Source organism: Meles meles, chromosome 9 (genome assembly GCF_922984935.1).
Source record: "Meles meles chromosome 9, mMelMel3.1 paternal haplotype, whole genome shotgun sequence".
Taxonomy (NCBI): Eukaryota; Metazoa; Chordata; class Mammalia; order Carnivora; family Mustelidae; genus Meles; species Meles meles.
The window spans coordinates 12,018,447-12,042,314 of record NC_060074.1 but is presented as its reverse complement, the minus strand read 5'-3'; the positions used below and the strand labels follow the sequence as shown (position 1 = coordinate 12,042,314).

The 23,868-nt window shown below is 40.4% G+C and overlaps 1 protein-coding gene across 2 annotated transcripts; it reads right to left on the bottom strand.

Annotated features, from left to right (window-relative positions):
- Nucleotides 1-14,314: 14,314 nt before the first annotated feature.
- On the bottom strand, nt 14,315-23,818 carry MAIP1 (matrix AAA peptidase interacting protein 1). 2 transcript variants are annotated; one of them, XM_046019281.1, is made up of 5 exons: nt 23,234-23,818; nt 18,264-18,335; nt 17,722-17,848; nt 16,484-16,631; nt 14,315-14,614 (listed from the first exon to the last, which is right to left on the bottom strand). In XM_046019281.1, the coding sequence occupies exons 1-5, from the start codon at nt 23,672-23,674 to the stop codon at nt 14,536-14,538; spliced, it is 867 nt and encodes a 288-aa protein (XP_045875237.1). In that variant the 5' UTR covers nt 23,675-23,818; the 3' UTR covers nt 14,315-14,535. The 2 variants fall into 2 exon arrangements, with proteins under 2 accessions (XP_045875237.1, XP_045875238.1); XM_046019282.1 differs by lacking the exons at nt 14,315-14,614; nt 16,484-16,631 and adding an exon at nt 16,251-16,450.
- Between the last annotated feature and the right edge of the window lie 50 nt (nt 23,819-23,868).

Below are 23,868 nucleotides of genomic sequence, written 5' to 3'. Positions count from 1 at the left end.
TCTGAGGTTGCAAGTAGACATGAATGGGTTGCAGGTACAGTCACCATCAACCTGTGATGGTTGTTTGGGGCATTAAATGAGAAGTGCTTCATACAATGCTTGCATGTTACAGATGTTTAACGAATAAAGGAATTGTTATTGGTTTTGTTACTATTGCTGCTGCAGGAACCATTGTTTTCCTAGGGAATTTAAAAAAAAAAAAGTTTTGATCTGGGAATGAAAGGGCAAGCCTGAGGAGTAGTAGGGGAAGGGAGAGCATAAAGACCCAGGAGAGAGAAAGTAGGAGATTCAGAAAGGGAGAGGATAAAGTGCTAAAGGGACAATTGCTGTGTGAGCTTGCTTGGTATCTGTGCCTCCCAGGGCCTCCCAGGGCCAAGATCTAGGATAAGCTATCACCGTTGGTTGGGAAAATTAGACACCTCAGCCTGGCCAGGTCTGGCTTTACTTCGCTGAGGGAAAAGAAACAGAAGAATCTGGGGAAAAGAACTCTCCACATCCCCACTTCTGGTGTATGTGTTTCAGAATATTTCTTACAGGAGTGGAAGAGGAATAGAATCGGAAGCAACACTTCCATGAGCTGGAGTCACTGCTCATTGAAAAGTGACTCTCTCTCTCAGAGCTGAGCATGAAAAGAAACTTGTGATTTCAGGTGATTCCTGAGCCCTGGAAATCAACCAAGTATGGCAAAGAATGTGAAGTCAGAGATAGTTAGAAAAGCTAGGCCCCTTCCTCCCCAAGGCCAGAATGACTAGCATCCTGAATGGTCTAAAATTTAGTGAACACAATTCTGAATACACTAAAATTTCATTCTGATATAAATTGTACACTGCCAAGCATTGTAACTAGTGGTTTTGACATGTTTGACACACCTTTATGTCATCAGAGGAAATGGAAGGGCAAGAAGTTAGTCTTCAGAGGATCTTTATACTTAATAAAGATCCTTTGAAGACTAACTTCTTTCTTCCAGAAACTAGCCTAGTGGCCTTTCAGCCAAGTGTTCCTAAACTTCTCTCTATACCATGGTTTTCTTTCTTCCTTTCTTTCTTTCTTTTGAGAGAGAGATAGCATGAGCAGAGGGAGGAGCAGAGGGATAGGAAGAGCAGACTCCATGCTCAGCATAGAGTCCAACATGGGCCTTGATTTCATGACTCTGAGAGCACGAACTAAACTGAAATCAAGAGTCAAATGTGTAACTAAGTGAGTCACCCAGACACCCCTGCACTATGAATGCTTCTGACAGTTTGGTAAAGCTCATGGACCTCTTCTCAGAATATGTTAAAAAAAAAAAGCAAAGTAAAATAAGATAAAATAAAATAACAAACTAATGATATCAATGTTAAAATACCAACAACAAAAACAACAAATGTATGACATGGTCCATATGTTCTTTTTTATTACTGTATTAAATAACAAGCTCCAGCAGCTTACTACCATAATTTTGAAGACATGAGGGATACAAACAATAGTTCAAGATCTCTGCAGCCCCTACGGTGGGATCTATAAATAACCTATGATTTGTTGCCTACATTCCTAATTGAAAAAAATCCTAAATTTTAATAAGAGGATATTGAAAATAAACACACAGTTTTTTCCTCACCCAAGTTCACGGAATTCTATCCATAGAGATGGGTGGTCCCCAAATTTAGAACCTCTGTTCTAAGCAAACTTTCCTCTTCTCCAGCTGGGTTTAGGCTTTCTTTGCTGTTCTTTCTCCAGCTCCTTTAGGTGTAGGGTTAGATTGTGTATTTGAGACTTTCTTGTTTCTTGAGAAAGACTTGTATCGCTATATACTTTCCTCTTAGGACCACCTTTGCTGCGTCCCAAAGATTTTGAACAGTTGTGTTTTCATTTACATTTGTTTCCACGAATTTTTAAAATTCTTCTTTAATTTCCTGGTTGGCCCATTCATTCTTTAATACGATGCTTTTTAGTCTCCATGTATTTGAGTTATTTCCAACTTTCCTCTTGTGATTGAGTTCTAGTTTCAAAGCATTGTGGTCCAGAAATATGCAGGGAATGATCCCAATATTTTGGTACCAGTTGAGACCTTATTTGTGACCCAGGATGTGATCTATTCTGGAGAATGTTCCACGTGTACTAGAGAAGAATGTGTATTCTGTTGCTTTGAGATGCAATGCTCTGAATATATCTGTGATGTCCATTTGGACCAGTGTGTCATTTAAAGCCTTTATTTCCTTGTTGATCTTTTGCTTAGATGATCTGTCCATTTCAGTGAGGGGAATGTTAAAAGTCCCCTCTACTATTATTGTATTAATGTGTTTCTTTGATTTTGTTAATTAATTTTGTAAATTATATAATTTTGTTGCTTATATAATTGACTGCTCCCATGTTAGGGGCATAGATACTTAAAATTGGTAGATATTCTTGTTGGACAGACCCTTTAAGTATGATATAGTATCCTTCCTCTTCTCTTATTATAGTCTTTGACTTAAAATTTATCTAAAAAAAAAAATCTAATTTATCTGATATAGGGATTGCCACCCCAGCCTTCTTTTGATGTCCATTAGGATGGTCAATGGTTTTTCACACCCTCACTTTAATCTGAAGGTGTATTTGGGTCTAAAATGAGTCTCTTACAGACAGCATATTGATGAGTCTTGTTTTTTCAATCCAGTCTGATACCCTGTGATGCCCATTTGATTGGGGTATTTAGCCCACTTAATTCAGGGTAACTATTGTAAAGATGAAAATTTAAAAAGATTTTTGAAATGGAATTAATAAGATAAGAAGCTGGTTGAAAAAAGAAAGAAAAAACTAAAAAAAAAAAAAAAAAGGAGAGAGAGAGAGAATGTGATCAGGCTGGAGACTAGAACAAAGCCATACACTAGACTTAGGGTATATTTTGGTCTGTTAGAAGAAACTGCATCCCAAATTTTTAAAGAAAGAAAAACTTTATATATATATATATAGAGAGAGAGAGAGAGAGAGTTAAATACAAAAAGATTTTAAAAAGGTATTGATGTAAAAAGGTATTTATGTTTGTTGAAGAAGGAAAGAAGAAAAATTTTTTTAAAAAGAAAAAGAAAGAAAATTTTAAAAATGAACTTTGAAAGACTAAAGAATCATGGGTAAAATGCCATGAATACTATGTGCTGTATTTCCCTAGCACTGGAGTTTTGCCGTTCTCATTGATTGGTGAGCTTGGTCTTGGCTGTATGTTCTTGCTGATCTTGGGGGGGGGGGGGCGGGGGGGGGGGCTGTTGCAATGATTCTCAAATGTCTTTGCTCGACGGATTTGCCCCAGCCTTGCCAGGGGCCGGGGTAAGTAATCCGCTCAGGTTCGCTCTGGGGGCTTTTTTCCCTGAACGCTTTCTGTAGACTTCCAGAGGAAGGGAATGAAAATGGCGGCCTCCTGATCCCCAGCCTAGAGGACCCAAGAGCTCAGGGCCCCAACTCCTCAGTGCGCCCTCATAGAAAAGTGCTCAGTCACTCCAGTCTCCCTGGTCTCCAGCCGTGCCCCAAGCTCACCCAGCCTGTGACCGAGCGAGCGTTTCTGTCTCTGGCACACGACCCCGTTTGGAGTCTCTAAACCCAGCAGATTCCTGCCATGTGCTTCCGTGTCACTACCCCCAGGGAAGGAAGAAGGGGGTCTCTTCGGACCTGCCAGTTATGGGGTCCCTGCTCGAAGAGCAGTGGCCCCGGTGTGCCTTGGATCATGGTTTCTGGTAACCCCGAGCCGAGAGCCCACTCTTCGGCTCCGTCTCTGCCGCGGTTTTCCTGCGTCAATACCTGGCAGCTTTGCCACACTCAGGCACCCCCGGCCTTTCTGTGACCCCAAGTTCTGAGACCACACTGTCCCCGCGAGGGCTTCACCGCTCGCTTAGCCTCTGGAGCGACGTCCCTCAGTGGAGCAGACTTCTAAAAGTTCTGATTTTGTTCTCTGCTGCACCACTGCTTGACAGAAGCTCCCTCCCTCCGTGGTCTATCTTCCCGTTTATCGTCTCAGATTCACTTCCCTGCATGTCCTGCCTTCCAGAAAGTGGTTGTTTTTCTGTTCATAGAATTGCTGCTACTCTTCTCTTCCATCTCCTGTTGAGTTTGTAGGTGTTCAGAAAGGTTTGGTAACTAGCTAGTTGAATTCCTGGGACCTGATGAAATTTAGGCTCTGCCATCTTGCTCCTCCTCCTCTAAGCAAACTTTTCAAAGGTACTCCGTTTCCGGTGGGGCTCTGCCCACCAGCCTGAGCACCAACTCAGTTATGTTGGCAAAGGAGGGCCCCTGCTGGCCAAAGGGCTCAAGCCGGTCGTCTGCAAACTCCAGTAATTGGTGGTGTTAGAAAACAATAGGTCAGGCAATTATTTGCTCACATCAAGAAATGAAGCTGCGAAGCTACTCATCAGCCAATCAGCACAGTTTTAAAATCTCCGTGTGGCTTCCTGGGGAAGCTCTGATGGTTTGTGGCTAGTGGTCTTTAGCAGACGAGATGAGAAGCCAGCTGAGTAGGCTGTCTCAAAGACGGCTGCTTTCACCTGCTCCTGGTCAGCAACAACAAGAACCCTGCAGATTGCTTAAGGGTTAGCTATCCCCATGGATTTGTCTAACCAAGATTTTTAGGACCTGCCTTCAGTACCTGGAGCATGGAGCCAAGGGGAAGGGAAGGAGAGCAGAAATGAATTCGGGACTTCCTGTGTGTCACAAACCAGGGTGTTTACAGATGGGCTATTGTAATGGCCTAAAGCAACTCTGCATCAGGTCTTTGATGTAAATGAGGCTTGGAGAGGAAAGTTGTCACTTGCCCATGGTCGCTGGATGAACAGCCGTGTGGGTTGGAGGGATGGGAGCCCATCTGATGCCCAGTCCCTTCCACCCAATGTCGGGCGGCGAGATGCCCACAACAGTGCGCGCTCCTCTCGGCACCGAGTTCTGGAGGTCGTTGTCTGGTTTGAATCCTGGGCATCACCACATACTAACGGTGTGAATTTAGAAAAGTTAACCAATCACTGTGTGCCTCAGTTCCCCAAACTGTAAAACAAGGATAAGCATAGTACCTATGATAAGGGATGTTGCGTTGATTACGTGTAAAACCCATAGAACATTGCCCAATATCTGGAGGCGATCGATAAATGATAGGTACTATCCCTCTCAGACAACATTGACAATACCACCACCTGAACCCGAACACAACAACACAGCCGCCAATAGCTTAAACCAGTGTTTCTCAATTGCAGGCAATTTCCTTCCCCAGGGTACACTTGGCAATGTCAAGACATGTTTGGTTGTCACAACTAGGGGGCCAGAGAAATCACTAAATACCCTATAGGGAACAGGACAGCTGCTCCCACAATAAAGAAGTATGTAGCCCCAAGTGTCCATAGTACCAAAGCCGAGAAACTCTGCCCTAAACTGAACACCAGTGACGTAAAGGATATTTTCCCAGATATGATGAGGCACTACCTTGAAATGGGAAGCCCCCATCCTCGCAGAGGGAGGCCAGACAATAAACAAATAAAGAAAAAAAGAAACTATTGGTGACAGTAAATGCTGTGAGAATAAAACAGCAGAACATGATCGGGTCGGGCTGCTTTAGGTCGGACAAGCAGGAAGTCTTCATGGAGGAGGAGGCATTTCAACTGGAACCTGGATGACAAGAAGTGACCAGCCAGGGAAGATCTGAACAGAGAGCATCTAACTGGCAAAGGGATCGTTCTTCCAAAGATGCCAAGGTAGGGACAACCTGGATGTGCCTGAGGAAGAGAAAGAATGGGAGGCCAGCGACTGGTGGGGAGGGGCAGGTAGGGAGGCGAGTAAAATTCCTATAAGGCCACACGGAATGGCTTCTTTCGGACAATGCTACTTCTTGGTGTTACTCCAGAAAAAATATTGCCTAAAAGTACTTGACGATAACTAAAGTATGTGATTTGTTGTGTGGCAAAAATTTCAAGTTGGTTTTAAAGTTTGTGTTTATTTCCTCTTTAGGGAGCAATAATGGGGAGTCTCTTCCCTAGCAATAAATTAGTTAACCAGGTTAATTATTGGAATTGGCTATTCCTTTTTGAGATAAACCATATTTTGCTCTATTGGCGTTTCTAATGTCACATTACAGTGCACATTCTGAGAATCAGTAAAGCCAGGATAAGGGGTGGGGAGGAGGGCAGGGAGGTGCTCTGCTAAACCTGTACAGCTTTGCCCATAGTTCCTCATCCTCAGCCAGAGGCTAAGGAAGGCTCATCGCAGGATCTGATTATCTACGTTTTCCACGGTTCCTGATGGATTTCTTCGCATAAAGGCAAAAAGTTTCACAGGATACTTTAACTAGCTCTCATACAAAATTGAACCAGAGCTGTAATTCATTAAGCAAGTAAATGAAGTAACTTTTGATGGAATGTCCCATAGCCTGATTGGTTTATAGAATGGGGGAGGGGGAGGACGGTCGAGAGGTTTCTATTTTTGAAGATGGGATACACTATATCCAGAGTCCTCCAGGCGGGAATGTGTGTGTGGTATAAACAACAGGAAGCGAGCCCTCCATACTATTTGGAGCATTCTTAAGCAGCTGTGGGCTCCGAGTTTTCTCTAGGTGCTCTATTACATCCAGGTTTTAAAAATTAGCGGGTAGTGTTTAAGACTATTACAAGCCCCCAGCTGGAACGTATGTGGTGGTCTCAGTCAGTGAAGCTGGCAAAGCAAACCTGTCGGCCATCTAACCAGAGTCCACACCGACACATGACTCAATTGGGGCAAATTGTTAGTTGCCTCCTCCTCTTCCTTAGTCTTAGGACCCCTAGTTTTATTTGGCCAATAAAATGTATCCAGCAAGAAGAGTGTATTTCCCAGTCCTAGTAAAACTGTGTATGACCATATGTCTAATTCCCAGCCAATGAAATTAAATGGAAGTGTTTCGTGTGATCTCTGAGAAAGCATCTTAAATGACAGCTGATGTATACCCTTTGCTTATTCTTTCCTTCCCCCCATGCTGCCACTAGAATACAGATATGATGGCTGGAGCTCTACCAGCCATTTTGTACTATGAGGGCAAGGGTCATACTCTAAGGAAGGCAATGCTGACTGGAAGGAGCCTAGAAGGACCCTGACTGGAAGGACTCCGTGCAGTTACATACCAGCCTGAAGTACCCTATCTCTGAATTTCTTTTATGTGTGAGAGAAATCAACTACTTCTGTATTATTTAGGTCATGGTCTTAAAAGTTTTTGTTTCATGCAGTCAGAACTAATCCTAAATGATACGCCAATATTTGCATGATCTCCCTAAATTGAGATTGAAGGGCCAAGATTAAGTACTCTCATAAAGTCTTATTTTATCTAAGTTTTTCATTTTGGGACAATGAACAACTTATAATAAGATTGACACTATGTAAGGTCTTAGTTTGATTCAACATGGTGCCCCCATTAATCCAAGGGGTGTTTTAAAGCACTTGGCAGGTCTCATCACAGAAGAGAATGGAATTCAGGTGTTCTATGGCCTCTATCATTTAACGCTGGTCTAAGGCATCTGCAATCATTGGTATACATTAATAAAGCCTCTCATCTTCAGACTCCTATAGCAGAGTAGTCAATAATCCTCAGCTAAAAATAAGTCATCAGAAGATCTGGGAAGTCCCCTCCCCCTCCCCTTTTTTAACCAAGCTTCCCAGTCTTTTTGATGCAATAGAATGAGTTGGCTGGCTCCACAATAGCCAATCTTAGTATTAAAATAAGACAGGGAGTTCCTTGCAGCATGTGTTACCAATCGTTACTGCTCACCAAATGCTTCTCAATCTCATCAAATTGCATTTGATGGAGCTCTGTAGCTGAGCAGGGTTATGTCCTGGGCAATGAACTGTATCACTTCCAAGATTAGTATTTAATTGCTCATGTGAGCCCCTGCAGAGTTGTAGCTTTCATTTCGCATCATAGCAGGTAGTGGAAGCCCATCAGCTGTGTCCAGGAGGGCAGGTGACACGGTATCACTGCTGAGCAGAGCCCCCAGGCATCTCTTATTGGATAAGTCGTGTGAACACACTATATATATATATATATATATATATATATATATATATATATATATATAGTGTGTGTGTGTGTGTGTGTGTGTATATATATATATATATATTTTTTTTTTTTTGCTTCAATTCACCACTATTTGGAGATTGTTTGTTACTGCAGCATAATCGGCATTATCCTGACTGATATACTACCCCATCCAGAAAAAAACCTTCTGAAGATGGGAGTGATCACAGCAGAACGGAATGATACAATCTATGGTTCCAACAGTAAGAGAAGAGATGTGGGTAGTTCCCCCTGATTTGACTCATGCACTTAACCCTTTTAACGTCAATAAATTCTGTTCACGAAGCTTTTTTGTTAAGCGGTTTCCTACAACACATCTACCTACAAAAATCTGTCAGTAAGCAAAGCAATTCTCCCATTCCTCCGTGACTTCAGACCCTGTCAAATGTTACTGCCCATACTGGCCTTCGGATTCCATACACAATTAGCGCCACCGTGTGGTACTTACGATAAATGACAGTCATTATGGGACTATAAAAGCAAGGTCACTTACCAAGTGATATCATTTACCCATTGAGAAGGGGTTTGTACATGATAAAAGAAACCACATTCAGGTTGCTGGGACACCAAAAAAAGCAAGAGGGAAAATTCCTGCCATGTGAGCTAGGAAACTCCATAGAAGCGAGGCTTGCTCATTTATTTATTCATTCAAGCAATATTTATTAAGTTCTGCCATATGCCAGATATTGTTCTGGGCCCTGAAAATACAGTAGTGAACAAGATAGAGCCCTTCCCTTAGTTGGAAAGATAGACAATGGAATAAATCAACAAAGTAATATATACGACAATGGCAGATAAATCTGGGTTAGGGCATAGAGAGTGATGGGGGAGGAATTGTTTTAAATAAGGTTGACAGAAATAAAGGCAAACAGTCTACATTTAACTCACCCGAAGTTACTTTAGAAAAATGACCCAAATCTCAAATATATATATATATATATATATATATATATATATATATATATATATATAAATGTGAGCATTCTCTTGCATACATTAAATGCTAAGATGCTTCAAGATGCCCAAAGCTTGGTTTGTAAACACCCTGCCTTAGTCCAATCAGGTTGCTGTAACAAAAATACCATCGATGGGGTGACTGAAACAACATTTATTTCTCACAGTTCTGGAGAGCGAGACGTTCAAGATCAAGGTGACAGCAGATTCAGTGTCTGGTACAAACCCTCTTCCTGGATTGTAGATGTGTCCTCAAATGGCCAAAGGGACTTCTGGGATCTCTTTTTTGAGGACATTAATCCCACTCGTGAGGATTCCACCATCATGACTGAATCCTTCCTGAAGTCCTCATCTCCTAATGACATGATACTGGGGGTTAGGATGACAACATATGAATTTGGGAAGGACACATTCCGTCTATAGCAATCACCCTGAAAAGAAATCATGAGTCTTTGGACAAAACACTGATTTTTCAGGTCTGAGACAGGAAATGAACATGAAGATCCTGGGACATATTGTTATGCCAAAAAGTACAGAACCATATAAGGATTAACTACTATGGTCATAAGAGCCTTCACCTGTCACAGTGAACAAATATAGGGGCTCCCACTGGCCAAACTGAGGGCTATCTAAGCATCAGGAGAATAGTGACTGTAATTGACATTACATTGGATGACTAAAGTTTATGAGTGGTGATTTCTTTTTTTAAAGGGAAGGGGCACTGTTTTATAGAATGCCAATAGAAGGTGTGTTACAGAATTAGAGAATCATTATTTTGCAGACTATGGTAGAATCCATGCAAGGATCATCTGGTGTATTAATTCCTGTTGCCAGTGTAACAAATGACTACAATCTTAGTGGCTTACAACAACACAGATTTATTATTTTACAGTTCTGGAGGTCAGAAGTCTGGCTGCTCTCCTCCTGCAGGCTCTAGGGAAAAATCTGTTTCTTGTCTTTTCTTTCTAGATGCTGTCTGCATTCCTTGGCTCTCATGGCCTCACATCACTCCCATCTCTGCTTCCATTACTGCATCTCCTTCTGGCCCTGACTTATCTGCTTCCCTTTTATAAGGACCCTTGCAATAACATCAAGCTCACCCAGATAACCCAGGATATTCTCCCTATCACAAGATCCTTAATCATATCTGCAAATTCCCCTTTTGCCATGTAAGATAACATATTCTCGGTTCCAGGCATTAGGATATAAACATCTCTGGAGACTATTATAAGCCTACTGCTATGTATGGTATATGTATGTGTATGTGTAATGTGTGTGTGTGTGTTCTATATATATGTATGTATTTGTTCTATATCAAGTGCACAAATCACTTGTAAGATATTCTTGCCAAAAATGTTTAACTTGAATCTAATCAAGCCTCTAGCCCTTTCAGCCAGCTTAGAGAAATGACACCATAATAAAATAACCAAACACATTCAACATGTGGGACATACTATATACTTACTAGGCTATATGTCTTACCATCCTAGACTCCTCAAAATTACAAGGTCATAAAAATAAAAGGATATTCTAAAAATTTTTAAAAGAACTTAAGAAACATAAAAAACTAAATGCAATGTGTGAAACTTGATTGGATCTTGGTTAAAAGATAATTGGTGGGGAAAAAAAAGATAATTGGTGGAATTTTAAACTTGGGCTAAATATTGGATGATATTATGGAATTGTTGCTAATATTCATATTTACATAGGATAATGTCCTTACTTTTGGAAATGCATGTTGAAATATTTAGGAGCAAAATATACAATGTCTGGAACTTACTTTCAAATATTTTAAATAAAAACTGTGTGTGTGTAGAAGGGGAGGTGGGTAGAGGGCACCTGGGTGACTCAGTCGTTACACCTCTGCCTTCCCCTCGGGTTGTGATCCCAGGGTCCTGAGATCGAGCCCCACATCAGGCTCCCTGCTTGGCAGGAAGCCTCCTTCTCCCTCTCCCTCTCCCCCCTGCTGTGTTCCCTCTTGCTGTGTCACTGTCAAAAAAATAAATAAAATCTTAAAAAAAAAAAAGGGAGGTGGAGAGATGAAACAATATGGCAAAATGTTCATGATTTTGATTCTAAGGGGAGAGTATGTAGTCTATATTGTAGTCGTGACAGTTTTATGAGTCAGTTGGAGTAGGTCATGATACTCAGATATTTGACCAAACATTATTCTAGCTGTTTCTATGAAGGTATTTTTAGATGAGATTAACATCTAAATCAGCAGAGTTAAGTAAAGCAGATTATCCTCCATACTATGGGGTGGGCCTTGTTTAGTCAGTTGAAGGTCTTAAAAGACAAGGACACCTCTCCTCTGTAAGAATGAATGTTGTCAGGAGACCACCTTCTGACTTAAACTGCAGCATTCATTCTTCTCTGGGTCTCCTGCCTGCTCCCCCATCCTACAGGTTTTTAACTTGCCTGCCTCCACATCACATGAACCAATTCCATAATATCTCTCCCTATCTCTCCCTCTCTAGCACATACATAAGAAGATCTATTTTTATTATATATAATATAGATCATGTATATATTAGCACATACATAACAGGATATGTTATATATTACATCCTATACACATGTGTGTGTGTGTGTGTGTGTATATATTCCTGGGCTTACATCCTATATATATATGTATATGTATGTGTGTGTATATATATATACACTCATTCCTGGGCTATCTAATTTATAGTTAGCTTGCTTAATTGCTAGCCTCTCAAAAAGCAAAAAAAAAAAAAAAAAAGATTAAAAGTAGCAGGATGGGGGACAGCAGGAGGAGATTTAAATAATCCAATTGTATGTAAGAAAATGACTTTGAAAGGGGAGCATACATATATGAAATGCACGACTTAGGGACATGTAGTCTCTCCCTTACACGGAATTGAAGGCAGATTCAAAATTGTAAAAGAAGTCATGATAGGGCACCTGGGTGGCTCAGTTGGTTAAGCCACTGCCTTCAGCTCAGGTCGTGATCCCAGAGTCCTGGGATCTAGTCCCACATCAGGCTCCCTGCTCCATGGGGAGTCTGCTCCCTCTGACCTTCTCCCCTCTCATGCTCTCTCTCACTGTCTCTCTCTCAAATAAATAAATAAAATATTAAAAAAAAAAAAAAGAAGTCATGATATATTAGCAACAGACTTTAAGAATAAACTTCAGGAAACTTTTAAACAGAGGAGACACCATACACCGAACACCTGAAAGGGGCTTTGTTCTCTGTCAACAGGCTCACACCCGAAATAGGGGACTTAATCAGAGAAAGTACAAAGAAATGGAAAATTGCCAATTTGGAGAGTTCCAACATGTAGCTAAATATTTCAAAGAGCTTTAAAAAGTAAACTAGCTAGAAGTCAAGCCAAATTTATCTCCCTTTAGGTAAGATAACTTGCCTCAAACTTGGTGTTTCGGCTATTGTAAATACTGCTACAATGAACATGTTTAAACTTTTCTAGACTTGCACAGAAATGTAACTGTACAGTTAAGTACTCTTTTGTGTCTGGCTTCCTTCACTCATTTGTCTATCCGTTCATCTATTGAACCATTGGGAGGTCTTTTTAGTTTGGAGTCATTAAGAACAAAGTTATGATCAGTCACATACAACACCTTGTATAGATGTCAGTTTTCACCTCTCTTGGATAAATACCTAGAAACGGAATTGCTGGATCCTAAAAGCATGTGCTTAACTTTATAAGAAACTGCCAAAATATCTTCCAAGTTGTTGGTATCATTTTGCATTATTACTAACAATATTTGAAAATTCCAGTTGCTTCAGATCTTCACCAATATTTGGTACTGGCAGTTTTTGTTATCGAAGCCGTTTTGGTGGGTCTATAGTGGGTTTTGTCTGCATGTAGTATCATTTTTCCATTGACTAAGGATATAGAACATCCTTCTATGTGTTTATTGGCAACTTGTTTTTCATGGAGAATCTATTCAAATCTTTTGCCCAATATTTAGTGAGTTGTTTAACTTTTCATTACTGAGCTTCATAAGCATTATTTATATTTTCTAAATATAGGTCCTTTGTCAAATATTCCAAGTATTTCCAAGTATTTTTTCCAATCTGTGACCCAACTTTCATTTTCTTACTGCTTTCAAAGAGTGTAAGTTTTAATTTCAATATATTCCAATTTACTTATTTTCTTTCACAATTGATGCTTTGTGTGTCCTAAGAAATCTTTGTCTATTCCAAGATAGCAAAGTTTCTTTCTACAATTTCTAGAATTTTAGCTTTTAAGTCTATGACCCATTTTGGAATCCAAAGTTTGCACTAAAATCATGTATGGTGTGAGGCAAAAGTTGAGGTGACTTCCCATTTGAATGTATAGTTATTCCATTTGTTAAAAAGACTACCTTTCCGTCACTCAATTAGTTTGGCGCCTTTGTCAAAAACCAATTGTCCAATAGGCATAGATCTATTTCTGGACTCTAGTCTGTCCATTGGCCCTTAATTTTTTTTTTTTTAAAGACTGAACAGGGAGCGCGATGAGGGACTTGATCTGAGCTGAAGGCAGACCTTTAACCAACCGAGTCACCCAGGGGTCCCAGCACTTAACATTTCCTATAAAACGGGTCTTCTGGCAACAAATTCACTAATCTTTTCCTGTCTGAAAAAAGCCTTTTTTTCACCTTTTCTGAAGAGTATTTTTGCTGAATATAGAATTCTAGGTTAACATGCTTTTTCTTAAAACACTTTAAAGATGTTATAACAAAGTCTCTAACTTGCACTTGGAGGAAAGAAATAAAGTTATTCTCTGTACAGAACGTGGTTTTTTCCTCCTCTAGCTGCTTTACAATTTTCTCTGGTTTTCAACAATTTGATTATGGTATACCTTAATGAGATTTTCTTTATGTTACCCTGCTTATTGAATTTCTTGGATCTGTGAGTTTATAGTTTTCATCAATTAGGAAAAATTTCAGACATTATTTCTTATATTGTCTTTTCCTCCCTTACGCAAACCTCTAGGAATCCAAACACAAGTATGTTAGAGGATTTGATATTATCCCACAGGTGGCTAAGGCACTACTGTATTTTTTTTTCTTTTGGTGCTATAGTAAGCTTCAAGTTCACTGATCTTTTTAGTTCTGCTGTGACCAATCTGGTACAATTCCATCTAGTCCTTCTCATCTAGCTAGTGACCAGAAGTAATCAAATAGCAGCAATGGTTTTTAAAAATAAGTCTTAGACGTACTTGAACTATTGGTTTAAACGTATTAATGACAAATATTTAAGGACTATTGATTTAGAAATGTGTAGTTTTTTCAATACTTTCTTTATGCCTATAAAACTAGTTTCTGTACAAGTAACACTAGAAATGATATGGACTATGACACCAACAATGGGCTGTTGTACTTTTTTTACTTTGATCTGTTTTACAGAACGTGGCATCTGTGGAAAATGCTCTATTGTATCATGCCGATATACTACAAGAAATATTTCAAAATAATACAAAAGTAAGCCACAGTCTTGACTAAGTGAAGATCAACTCATCCAAAAATTTCTTTCCTTAATTTTTCATAGTAATTGCCAGAAGTCCAATAAGCTGGTTTTTTCAAAAAGATCATTCTAGTAACTTTGAGTGTTCAATCCGTGCAATGGTCCAGTCAGGCTTTACTCCTTGTGTAAACTCCCTCTGAAATCTAGGGGAAAAAATTACAAATAATATGAATCTTAACATTAGTCCAAATATTTCTTGGATAACTATATAATTTGCAAGTGTACATGAGAGACAGTTTTTAGTAACAGCTAATGGTTAATCATAAATAAACATCAAAACAAGTTTAATTTACCAATTCAATCACACACACAAAAAAATCCTCACAAAATTACAATATTCTCCACTAAAATGAGTTTTGTTTTTCTTTTTTTTTTTTTGAGGTAGGCTCCACACCCAGTACAGAGCCCAACATAGGGTTTGAACTCATGACTCTGAGATCAAGAATCGACCACAATTGACTGGGCCACCCAGGTGCCCCTAAAATGAGTATCTTAATCAACTAATAGTCCAACAACTGCCAACCTTAGGAGAAGGATGTAATTATCCCTATATAATTATTATATATATATATAATTATTATTATATAATAACTATTTATTATATAATAGTTATTATATAATAATTATTATTATAATCCTTATTATTCTGCTGTTAAATAATAGCTATCACAAATGTCTAATATGAAGAAAAATAAACTGGACCATCGTGATGGAAAGGATACTTTAGTGGAATTTGGTTTATATACATTAGATCAGTCTTGGAAATAACAGTGTTTATGAACTGTCTGTGGTCTTAATAAGGAAAATCAGAAGAAGCAGAGGTATTGGTTATATTGTTCTTTAATTATATATGATGTCTTTAAAAGGAGATGATTCAGATTTTGCATAGTAACAAAACAAAATTCAAAAAAAAAAAGAAAAAAGAAAAAAAGCAATCTTTTCAAGAAAAGTGAAAAAGTAAGGCTACCTTTTACCTTACTGAAACAGAATGTATTTTCTTTCTTAGGTCATTTTTGGGATTTGTTATTTTAAATCAAGTTTTATAGTTTTGGCAACATAATAGTATCTTCTTTTAAATGAGTATTAAATTATGTCTCCATTGACTTGCTTGACCTGGTTCACTGTTCCAAATTTTATTAGTACAAAAATACATGATAGTGTCTCTTTTAAATAAGCTGCTAACCTACTAGACAGTACCTCTTTATACGTAGGAACGCTTCAATTTTATATGAGAACCCCTACCAGAGTACCTGGTAAACAGGAAATGATTAATAAATGTCTGGAGAGTGGACGGTCCATGTGCCAACTGTGGCGGATTGTATTTTCCAATAAAACCATTTGCCCCATCACACATGTTCTTCTACAATGTGACCCTGCTTTGCCCCATAAAGAGGTGGAGTCTCTCCTGCCCTTTCAACTGTGTGGGTCCTAGGACTGCTTTGACAGGCAGACTAGGGTGAAAATTATGTTCCCATCCTGGGCACAGTCCTTTACCTGGTCTAGCCAATGACCACATGAAACATGTGAATAGCCTGAGATCGCCACAAACCCAAGCCACGAAGAAAGGCCTTGGAAAATTAGACGTTATGTGGAAAAGTCAAGGAGCACTAAGGGAATCCGCGCGTGAGTGACAAAGCCACTATGGAAATGAATCCTCCAGCACCCCCCCCCCAAAGAAAACCCCAGAGCTGAGTCTTCCCAAAACTCCTGAGCAGTAAAACAGCAGACAAAATATACAGCTGCTTGAAGTGACTAAGTTTGGGAGTGGTTTATAACATAGCAATAGACAGCTGAAACACCCTTTAATTAAATTCAGCAATATTACCTCTTTCTAACTTCTCAACACTTCTGTTTCATGTCCAGTATGTCTTTATGACTTTCTCTCTTCTTAAATAACTTGTCAAATTTCAATCCTTTTCTTCCTAAAGCTCCCTTTAGCTTTGATACCTTCATACTTCCTTCATACTACTTTCCATTTTCTAGAGAAAGGAAACAAGGGAGATTAGACTTACTCATAGCTTGCACTAAGAAGCTGTTTAGTTTCCACGTTCTGATCCCCCAACTTAACCTGGAACACACTGGCTCCACTTAAAGTTTCACTGGGGATGTTGGCACTGGTTAGATACCAAAAGCACATCAGGATGTTAACAAACTTCCTTCCTTAGAGAAAAAACACACAAATACACACATACAAATACAAATCACAAAAATCTATCATCCATATATCCAAAATGAAATTAGAAGTTGGCAATAGCTACACAGTTGTTACAGATCATATTTTATACTTAGTCTAGTCTGGTATGATACTAACATTGGTGACTTTCTATTTTTAAAACATTCTCTTAACATTGATGACATACTTGCCTCTTTCTCTGCATCTCAGAAATAACAGGATTTCTTGAGCATGTACTATGTACCCTAATTCACTTTACTATGTGCCTTATGATTACAACAATGTAGTATGTCAAAATCAGGTTGTGACCATGATGCTGAGATGCAATTTGAAATATTAGGGGAGAAGAAAATGTTTATCACTAAACGTATCTATAGAAATGTTTCAAATTAACATGTGTATGAAAAATGTTTAACCATTAAAGAGTCCTGTATCAGAACTGCCTTGCAAAGTATGTAAGCAAAGGCTAGATTTCCTGTGTGCCTGGCACATAATACATTTGCAAATATTTTAGAAGAAATAAATGAAGTCAATACATTTTTTAGGAATGCTATAGGGAAAACGCATGCATCGGCCAAGGAGAAGAACGAAATAACTATTAAAGTTCCTTTTAACCTTTTCATTGTCTCCAAACAAATCCAATGTGGGAGTTCCACAGCCAGTCTTACTTTCAAAAAAGTCATTAACTGATATTATCTACTTTCTCTTTTATCTATTTATTTATCTTCTATTTAACATATATTTAAAAGGTAATGCTAAATTGTTTCCTTCAAGTTAGGAAATCTGAAACCCCAAGTATTTTCTATTTGAGACATCAGCCTTAAACAATTTTCATCAACTTAGGTGATGATGCTGTCCCTCGTGAATGAAACAGTAGTAGAGGAAGGTCCTAGATAGAAGGGTTTAAGTTATTACCATATCTTAACTCTCCCAGAGTTAGGTCTTGAAAGAATGACTGTATTATTTTTCCTGAAGTCTGCTTGTACCAACAACATCCCCACTATTTCATGATTACCCACCCGATTAGCTTACCTGGGCCATTACTTATCATTTAAACTGACTACGCTCTAGCATTACCTTTCTCGTCGTAGTAAATGGAGATGTCTCCTGTTGATGTGTATACAATTTCATCTATGTCAGCAGCAAGGGCATTTTTATGGTTGTCAGGTAGTGAAGTGACCTTTTCCTTCAATACATGGAGCACCTAAGTATGGAAAAAGCAAATCATAGTTCACCCGCTAAATTTTCAAAAGCCTTTCAGAAAGCAGAGGAGTTCCTTAAGGAATGAATTTTTCTATGCCTATTTTTAAATTTACTACCATATTTACTCATATTCAAAAGCAAGGCTGAAAGGCATCAAATTGTTCAACAGGTGATTCCTAACAGAACATTCAGTATAAAGACAACTGAAAAACATCGCATTTACTTACTTATTCCTTAAGTAGCAAATCATTCTATGCGTTTATATGACCCAAAGTACCCAAAAGTAAAGATACAGGGACTCTACTTCGGCTGACGGCACACATACTACTTTTAAGCATAAATAAGGGTAACATGTATTATTCTACTCAGGAGAATAATACATTTATTTTTAAAGGAAAATTAAAAGTATACTTCACCTCTTTGGCCACAAGTTCTTCCAACAGATCAAATTTACACTGTGACAGTAACTTGGACACATGAGCAAAAGCCTTAAAAAAAAGAAAAAAAGTGGGGAGAGGTTGGTAATCGTCATTTCAAAACACCATGCAAAATACCATACAATGTACAATGCTCATACGTAAATAGCTTAGTAGCACAAAGACTGTTTTATGATAAAGGTGATAAACAATGTCAAATATTATGATATCATTGTCAGGCATGAGTCCTTCAAAGTTGGTTGGCTTCTCTTCTCATATGGCCTTCCCACATATACAGTAGTGAGCTCACTGCCAATTACGTCTCCACTCTCAGGACCAGGGGAAAGACAGTGTGTGCGTACACATTAGCTCTCAACACAAATCCTCCTATAGCTTTCCTTTTAAAATAATAATGAAGCAATCACTTATTACTGTAATGACTATTATGTGACATCCCCCTCTTAACCAGGAACACAAAGAATTTGAGAAGCAGGGCAATCTAAATTGTACGGGAGTCTGGAGCTTTGGGTTGCAATCTGACCCTCATTAAGATTGGTAAGGCAGGGCACCTGGGTGGCTCAGTGGGTTAAGCCTCTGCTTTTGGCTGAGGTCGTGATCTCAGAGTCCTGGGATCGAGGCCCAACTAGGGCTCTCTGCTCGGCAGGGAGCCTGTTCCCCCCCCACCCCGCCCCTTCTGCCTGCCTCTCTGCCTAGTTGTGACCTCTCTCTGTATGTCAAATAAATAAATAAAATCTTAAAAAGAAAAAAAAAAGATTGGTAAGGCAGGTGTGGGAAAGTGGGAGAAAAGATAACGAACGAGTTTACAGTCTAAGTGGATGCCAACTTTGAAGTATGAGATGCCACTGTAAAGTAGGGGGGAACCGACCACACTCCTCCATATTCTCAGCAGTGAGACTGAAACAGTTATATGACTCCACCTGTCTTCAAGGACCTTTCAGGTTGCTTGAGAAGGGAAGCAAGTAAACTGACAAGTTCAAGAATTATGACAGGGGTAGCAACAGGATGACCTGAGCAGAAAAGCCACTTGAGCCAATCTGGGAGGACCAGGGAGGGCCTCTGAAAGGAAGGAACATCCAAGATGAAATCTGAAGAACTAGCAGGACAAGGTGGTGTTTGGGATGGGATGTTATGGGATTAACAGTTTTCCCCCAAATTCGTATGCAGCAGTCCTAACTCCCATCTCAGAAGGGGACTGTATTTGGATACTCTTTAAAAAGGTGATTAAGATGAGGGTGGGCCTTAATCCAATCTGACTTTATAAGAAGAAATTCTGACACCCACACAGAGGGGAAAAAAAAAATCACATGAGGACACAGAAGACAGCCATTTGCAAGGCAGGCAGAGGCCTCAGAAGAAACCAAACCTGCCAATACCTGGGTCTTAAGTAAGCCAGCCTGTGGTATTTTGTTTTACCAGCCCTGGCAAACCAGACAATGAGAGCATTGAATTTTGAGAAAATGCCCTGAGGGTTCAGAGACACTATACATATATTAATAAGCCTTCACATGAGGAAGATGGTGGTATTTAGATAAGAAGAAACAAAGACCACAGTGGAACCCAACCATTATATTCTCGTTTGTGGCCAAGGTGTGATATTTGCGGGACCAAAGATCCCACCTGAGCAAATTATCTGATAAGATAATAATGAACCATTAGGAGGCTGCTCTGACAAGACTTTGATAATACAGGATTGTCTAACCCAAAGAGGCTTCTAGGAAATAGCCCTCTAAAACATGCAAGCAGCATACAGGAAAATAAACACTGTATGATTAATGTGGTTTGATGGCAGAAGCAGGGAAGATAGATTACATGCACATATCAGTAGTGTTACATTGGGACAGAAGAAAATATAGGTTTGTTCTTTGTTCTGATTCCTGGCACAGAGCTCCTAAAACAAGCCCCTTTCAACCCTAGCTGAGTTTAAGCTAATGCGGTGACTGTTGTCCTAAGAACCAAACATGTGATTAGAGGGTTAGAATTTTCAGCTCTATCCCTAGACTTCAGGGAGGGGAAGGGGACTGGGGACTGAATTCATCAACAATGGCAATGATTTGATCCATCATGCCTACATAATGGAACCTCCATAAAACCCTAAACAAAGGGACTAGGAGAGCTTCCAGGATGGTGAAGGTGCTGGGAAAGTGGTGCACCCAGAAAGCATGGAAGCTCCACGCTCTTCCCACATCCCTCCCCCTACACATCTCTTCTATTTGGCTGTTCCTGAATTGTATCCTTTCGAATAAACTGGAAATACCAAGTAAGGTGCACTGGCCAGCCAAATGGAGCCCTGACTTGTGATTAGCGTCTGAAATGGAGGCAGTCATCTGGGACTGAGCCCCAACCTGTGGGCATTAACTCCAGGGACTTAGCATCAGAACTGCTGTAGAATGCCCTGATGAAGCAGGCCTTGATGACACAGGAGAGTCTAGCCTAGAGAGGCTTCTAGGAAATAGCCCTCTTTTTTATAGAAAAGGCTAGAAACGTACAAGATATATAAGAAAATATACAGTATATGACAAACGTAGTTTAATGGCAGTAATAGGGAAGATATTATATGTACATATTTTTTTAAAGATTTTATTTGACAGAGATCACAAGTAAGCAGAGAGGCAGGCAGAGAGAGAGAGGAGGAAGCAGGCTCCCTGCTGAGCAGAGCGCTGGATGTGGGGTTCGATCCCAGGATCCTGGGATCATGACCTGAGCCAAAGGCAGAGGCTTTACCCCACTGAGCGACCCTGTTATGTGTACATATTAATGAAAAGCAGGGTCTATGGCGCTAATAAAGCTTAGCACTGGACCACCTATTCCCTTGGCTCATGTAATGAATCAAAACTTGACTAGATTGTACTTAACCGTCTCAATTTCTAGTGAGTAAAGGACCAAGACTGCTTATAGACTGGGTCACAGCACAGTGCTTACAATGCATCCTTGAGCCACTGTTTTATCATTGGCAAAGGAGAGTTAGTTAGACTAGAATCATGATCCTTAAGATGCCTTTTTGTTTTCATGTTCTCTGAGTAAAAAACAAAAACAAACCTGAATGAAAATGATCTAATGATCACTTGATATTCATAACCCAAGATAAGATTTTATTGCTGGGAGGTTAGCTTAAGGAGAAAGGGCAAGTCGAGCCCATGAGAGGAGATGAACTAGCTAATGTTTTTGCACCAGATTATTCCCAAGCCCTAGAATTATGTATGTATGCATGTAACCCATGTTAAAAAAAAAAAAAAAAAAAAAAAAAGATACAGTTACACTAAGAGATCTAGGAGGGAGAAGGTTTTTTTGGCCATGTCCTTTTAAATCTTAGGTGCTGAAGAACTGATTTGCTGGATATAAAAGGTATGTTAAGTAACCAGTGGTTTAAGGGAATTGATTTGCCATGGATGACCCAACATTGCTTTTGAAAATAACAGTGGTTGAATGCACAAAAACTGACTTAGATAAGGCAAAAATTGTTTACAGACTGGCTGATTAGGGGGTGGAGATACTACTTCATAGCAAGGAGGAGGCTAAAATAGCTAACAGGGAAACAGGATGAGAGAGTGGCTAAAAAGTGTTCCACGCGTCCTCCCCAGGGTCTGGGGAGAGGATTTCATTCCTTACTGACTTATCAATGAGCTGGTACAGTTATACAATGTTATGAGGCAGACAAACTCACATATCATCAGTGAGCACTGCAGAGGAGAGTAAGATCATGCCAGTTGACCTCTGCATGAACAAAAGATTTTGAGAACTGATATGAGCAGAGGTTTACCTCTTACAATGATATAAGTCAAGCTTGGTGTTTGCGTTTTAATTTTTTTAAATTAAAAAATAAATAAAATAAATAAATAAAACAAAATAAATCAGTTAAGAGTTGACTCAGGAAAGCAGGAACCAGGAGTTAATATCGACATGGATTATATAAAGTTGGAAATGATTTATGATTGATGGGTCACACAAATAAATATAAACGGCTGTAGTTTACAGAAATCTGAAATAAATTAGGAACAAATGTATCAGTATTGCGAAATGATTCCACTAATAGTGGAAGTGTAAGGTATATGGCAGTACGAACTGGGAAACAAACTATGACTTCTATTTATCACCTGTTCTGAAACGCTTGGGAATGACAAACCTTCAAAAGGATTCAAAAGAAATTTTATAGATGCACTTTCATCCTAGAAAAATGCATGTGCACACAAAATCCATGAACAATCTTAGGACCCAAAGTGACCACTGTGTGACAAGGGTAAGACAGGGTATAATACCAGTCACTCGGGAAGAAACAGAACAGACGGGGGTTAAACTTCTCCGGTGCTGTGCGCTTATCAGCGACCAGGTTGTCTCAGCAAATTCTTGGAAAGGGTAAAACTGCTCCGCTCTAGGTTATTCTTTAAAGAGGATGATAGGGAGGGGTTGCAGGGCAGGGAGAGGGGCAAGGAAGCTCCACCAAATAGCTAGCAGGATGTTTTGTTTTTCTACCAAAATTGCATTCTTGCATTTTGCAAATACTGTCTCGTTTACTCTTCTTCAAAAGAATCTTATCTACTCATTCATTCATTCAACAATTTGTGTAGTGTCTACTGTGTGCCAGGCACTGTCTTAATTTTGCAGAAAATCACATTCAGAAAAAAAAAAAAAACAAAGCCATGAAGCTTTAAAGTGGCAGAAATGGGCTTTGCGTCGAATCCATTTCTATCGGATTCAAAACCTGCAGCGCGGAAAAAGAAATTGGGGGACTTGACCCTGGTGTCTCAACCGAACCCCTCCCCGTCGGCGACCACGCAAACAGGCTTGAAGCTTAATTCAAGTCCAGAAGCAGCCAGGGGGCTCGGTGCCTGGGTCACTGCCCACGTGGGAGGTCCCGGGACCCAGGGAGGAAAACTCTTCGCTCAAGACTTCCTGCGTGGTAACAGCCGAACGCCCGAGAGGCCAACGGGTCAACCCCAAGTCAAGAAACAAACCTGCTTCGCTCCCTCAGAGAATTCTGCGATGCTGAACTCTTGGTCGAAATAGGCCCAGATTAGGAAGGCGTAAATTCGAGTCCGAACCCAGTTGATGGGGTTGGAGAAGCCCAGAATGATCATCTTGGTTTTCTGGCGCGGCTGGGGCTGCTCCTCCGCGCTGTAGCGGCGCCGAGGGTAGGCAGGGAAGACGGAGAGGGCGGCGGGGGGTCCCGGGGGGCTGAGCAGGGGCCGCGGAGGGCCGCGAGCAAGCAGCGCCGAGGCCCAAGTGACGCGAGAAAAGGGGGCCGCTCCGGAGCCGAGGCGGCGGCGGCAGAAGCAGCAGAGTCCAGCCAACCGCGGCCCCACCTCGGCTACACCGGGAGTCAGGGGTCGAGCGGTCCCGCCGGGCAGAGGCGGAGAGAGCAGAAAGCGGGGCAAAAGACGCACGGCCAGCGCCATTTTTATGACTTTTCACCCCAGTCCCTGTCTGTGCTGTGTCGAATGAAAGCCGGCGGGAAACCAGCAGCGCAGCATCCGGGGAGAGAGACCGGTGAGGAAAGCCGACCTGCTGTTGCTGCTGCTGCCTCTGGTGAGTCGGGCCCATTCCGCCCCCCAGCACGCCGCTCCCGTAGAGGCCTTTTAGCCCCCAGTCC

Bases quoted from the DNA above. Each gene is read 5' to 3' on its own strand.
- MAIP1 (XM_046019281.1), bottom strand. From the start codon at position 23,674: ATGGCGCTGGCCGTGCGTCTTTTGCCCCGCTTTCTGCTCTCTCCGCCT. The intron at 17,849-18,263 runs GTGAAGTATACT...TTCCATACTTAG, and splicing joins AAGAACTTGTGGCCAAAGAG to GTGCTCCATGTATTGAAGGA. The intron at 16,632-17,721 runs GTAATGCTAGAG...TTTTTCTCTAAG, and splicing joins CATTTACTACGACGAGAAAG to GAAGGAAGTTTGTTAACATC.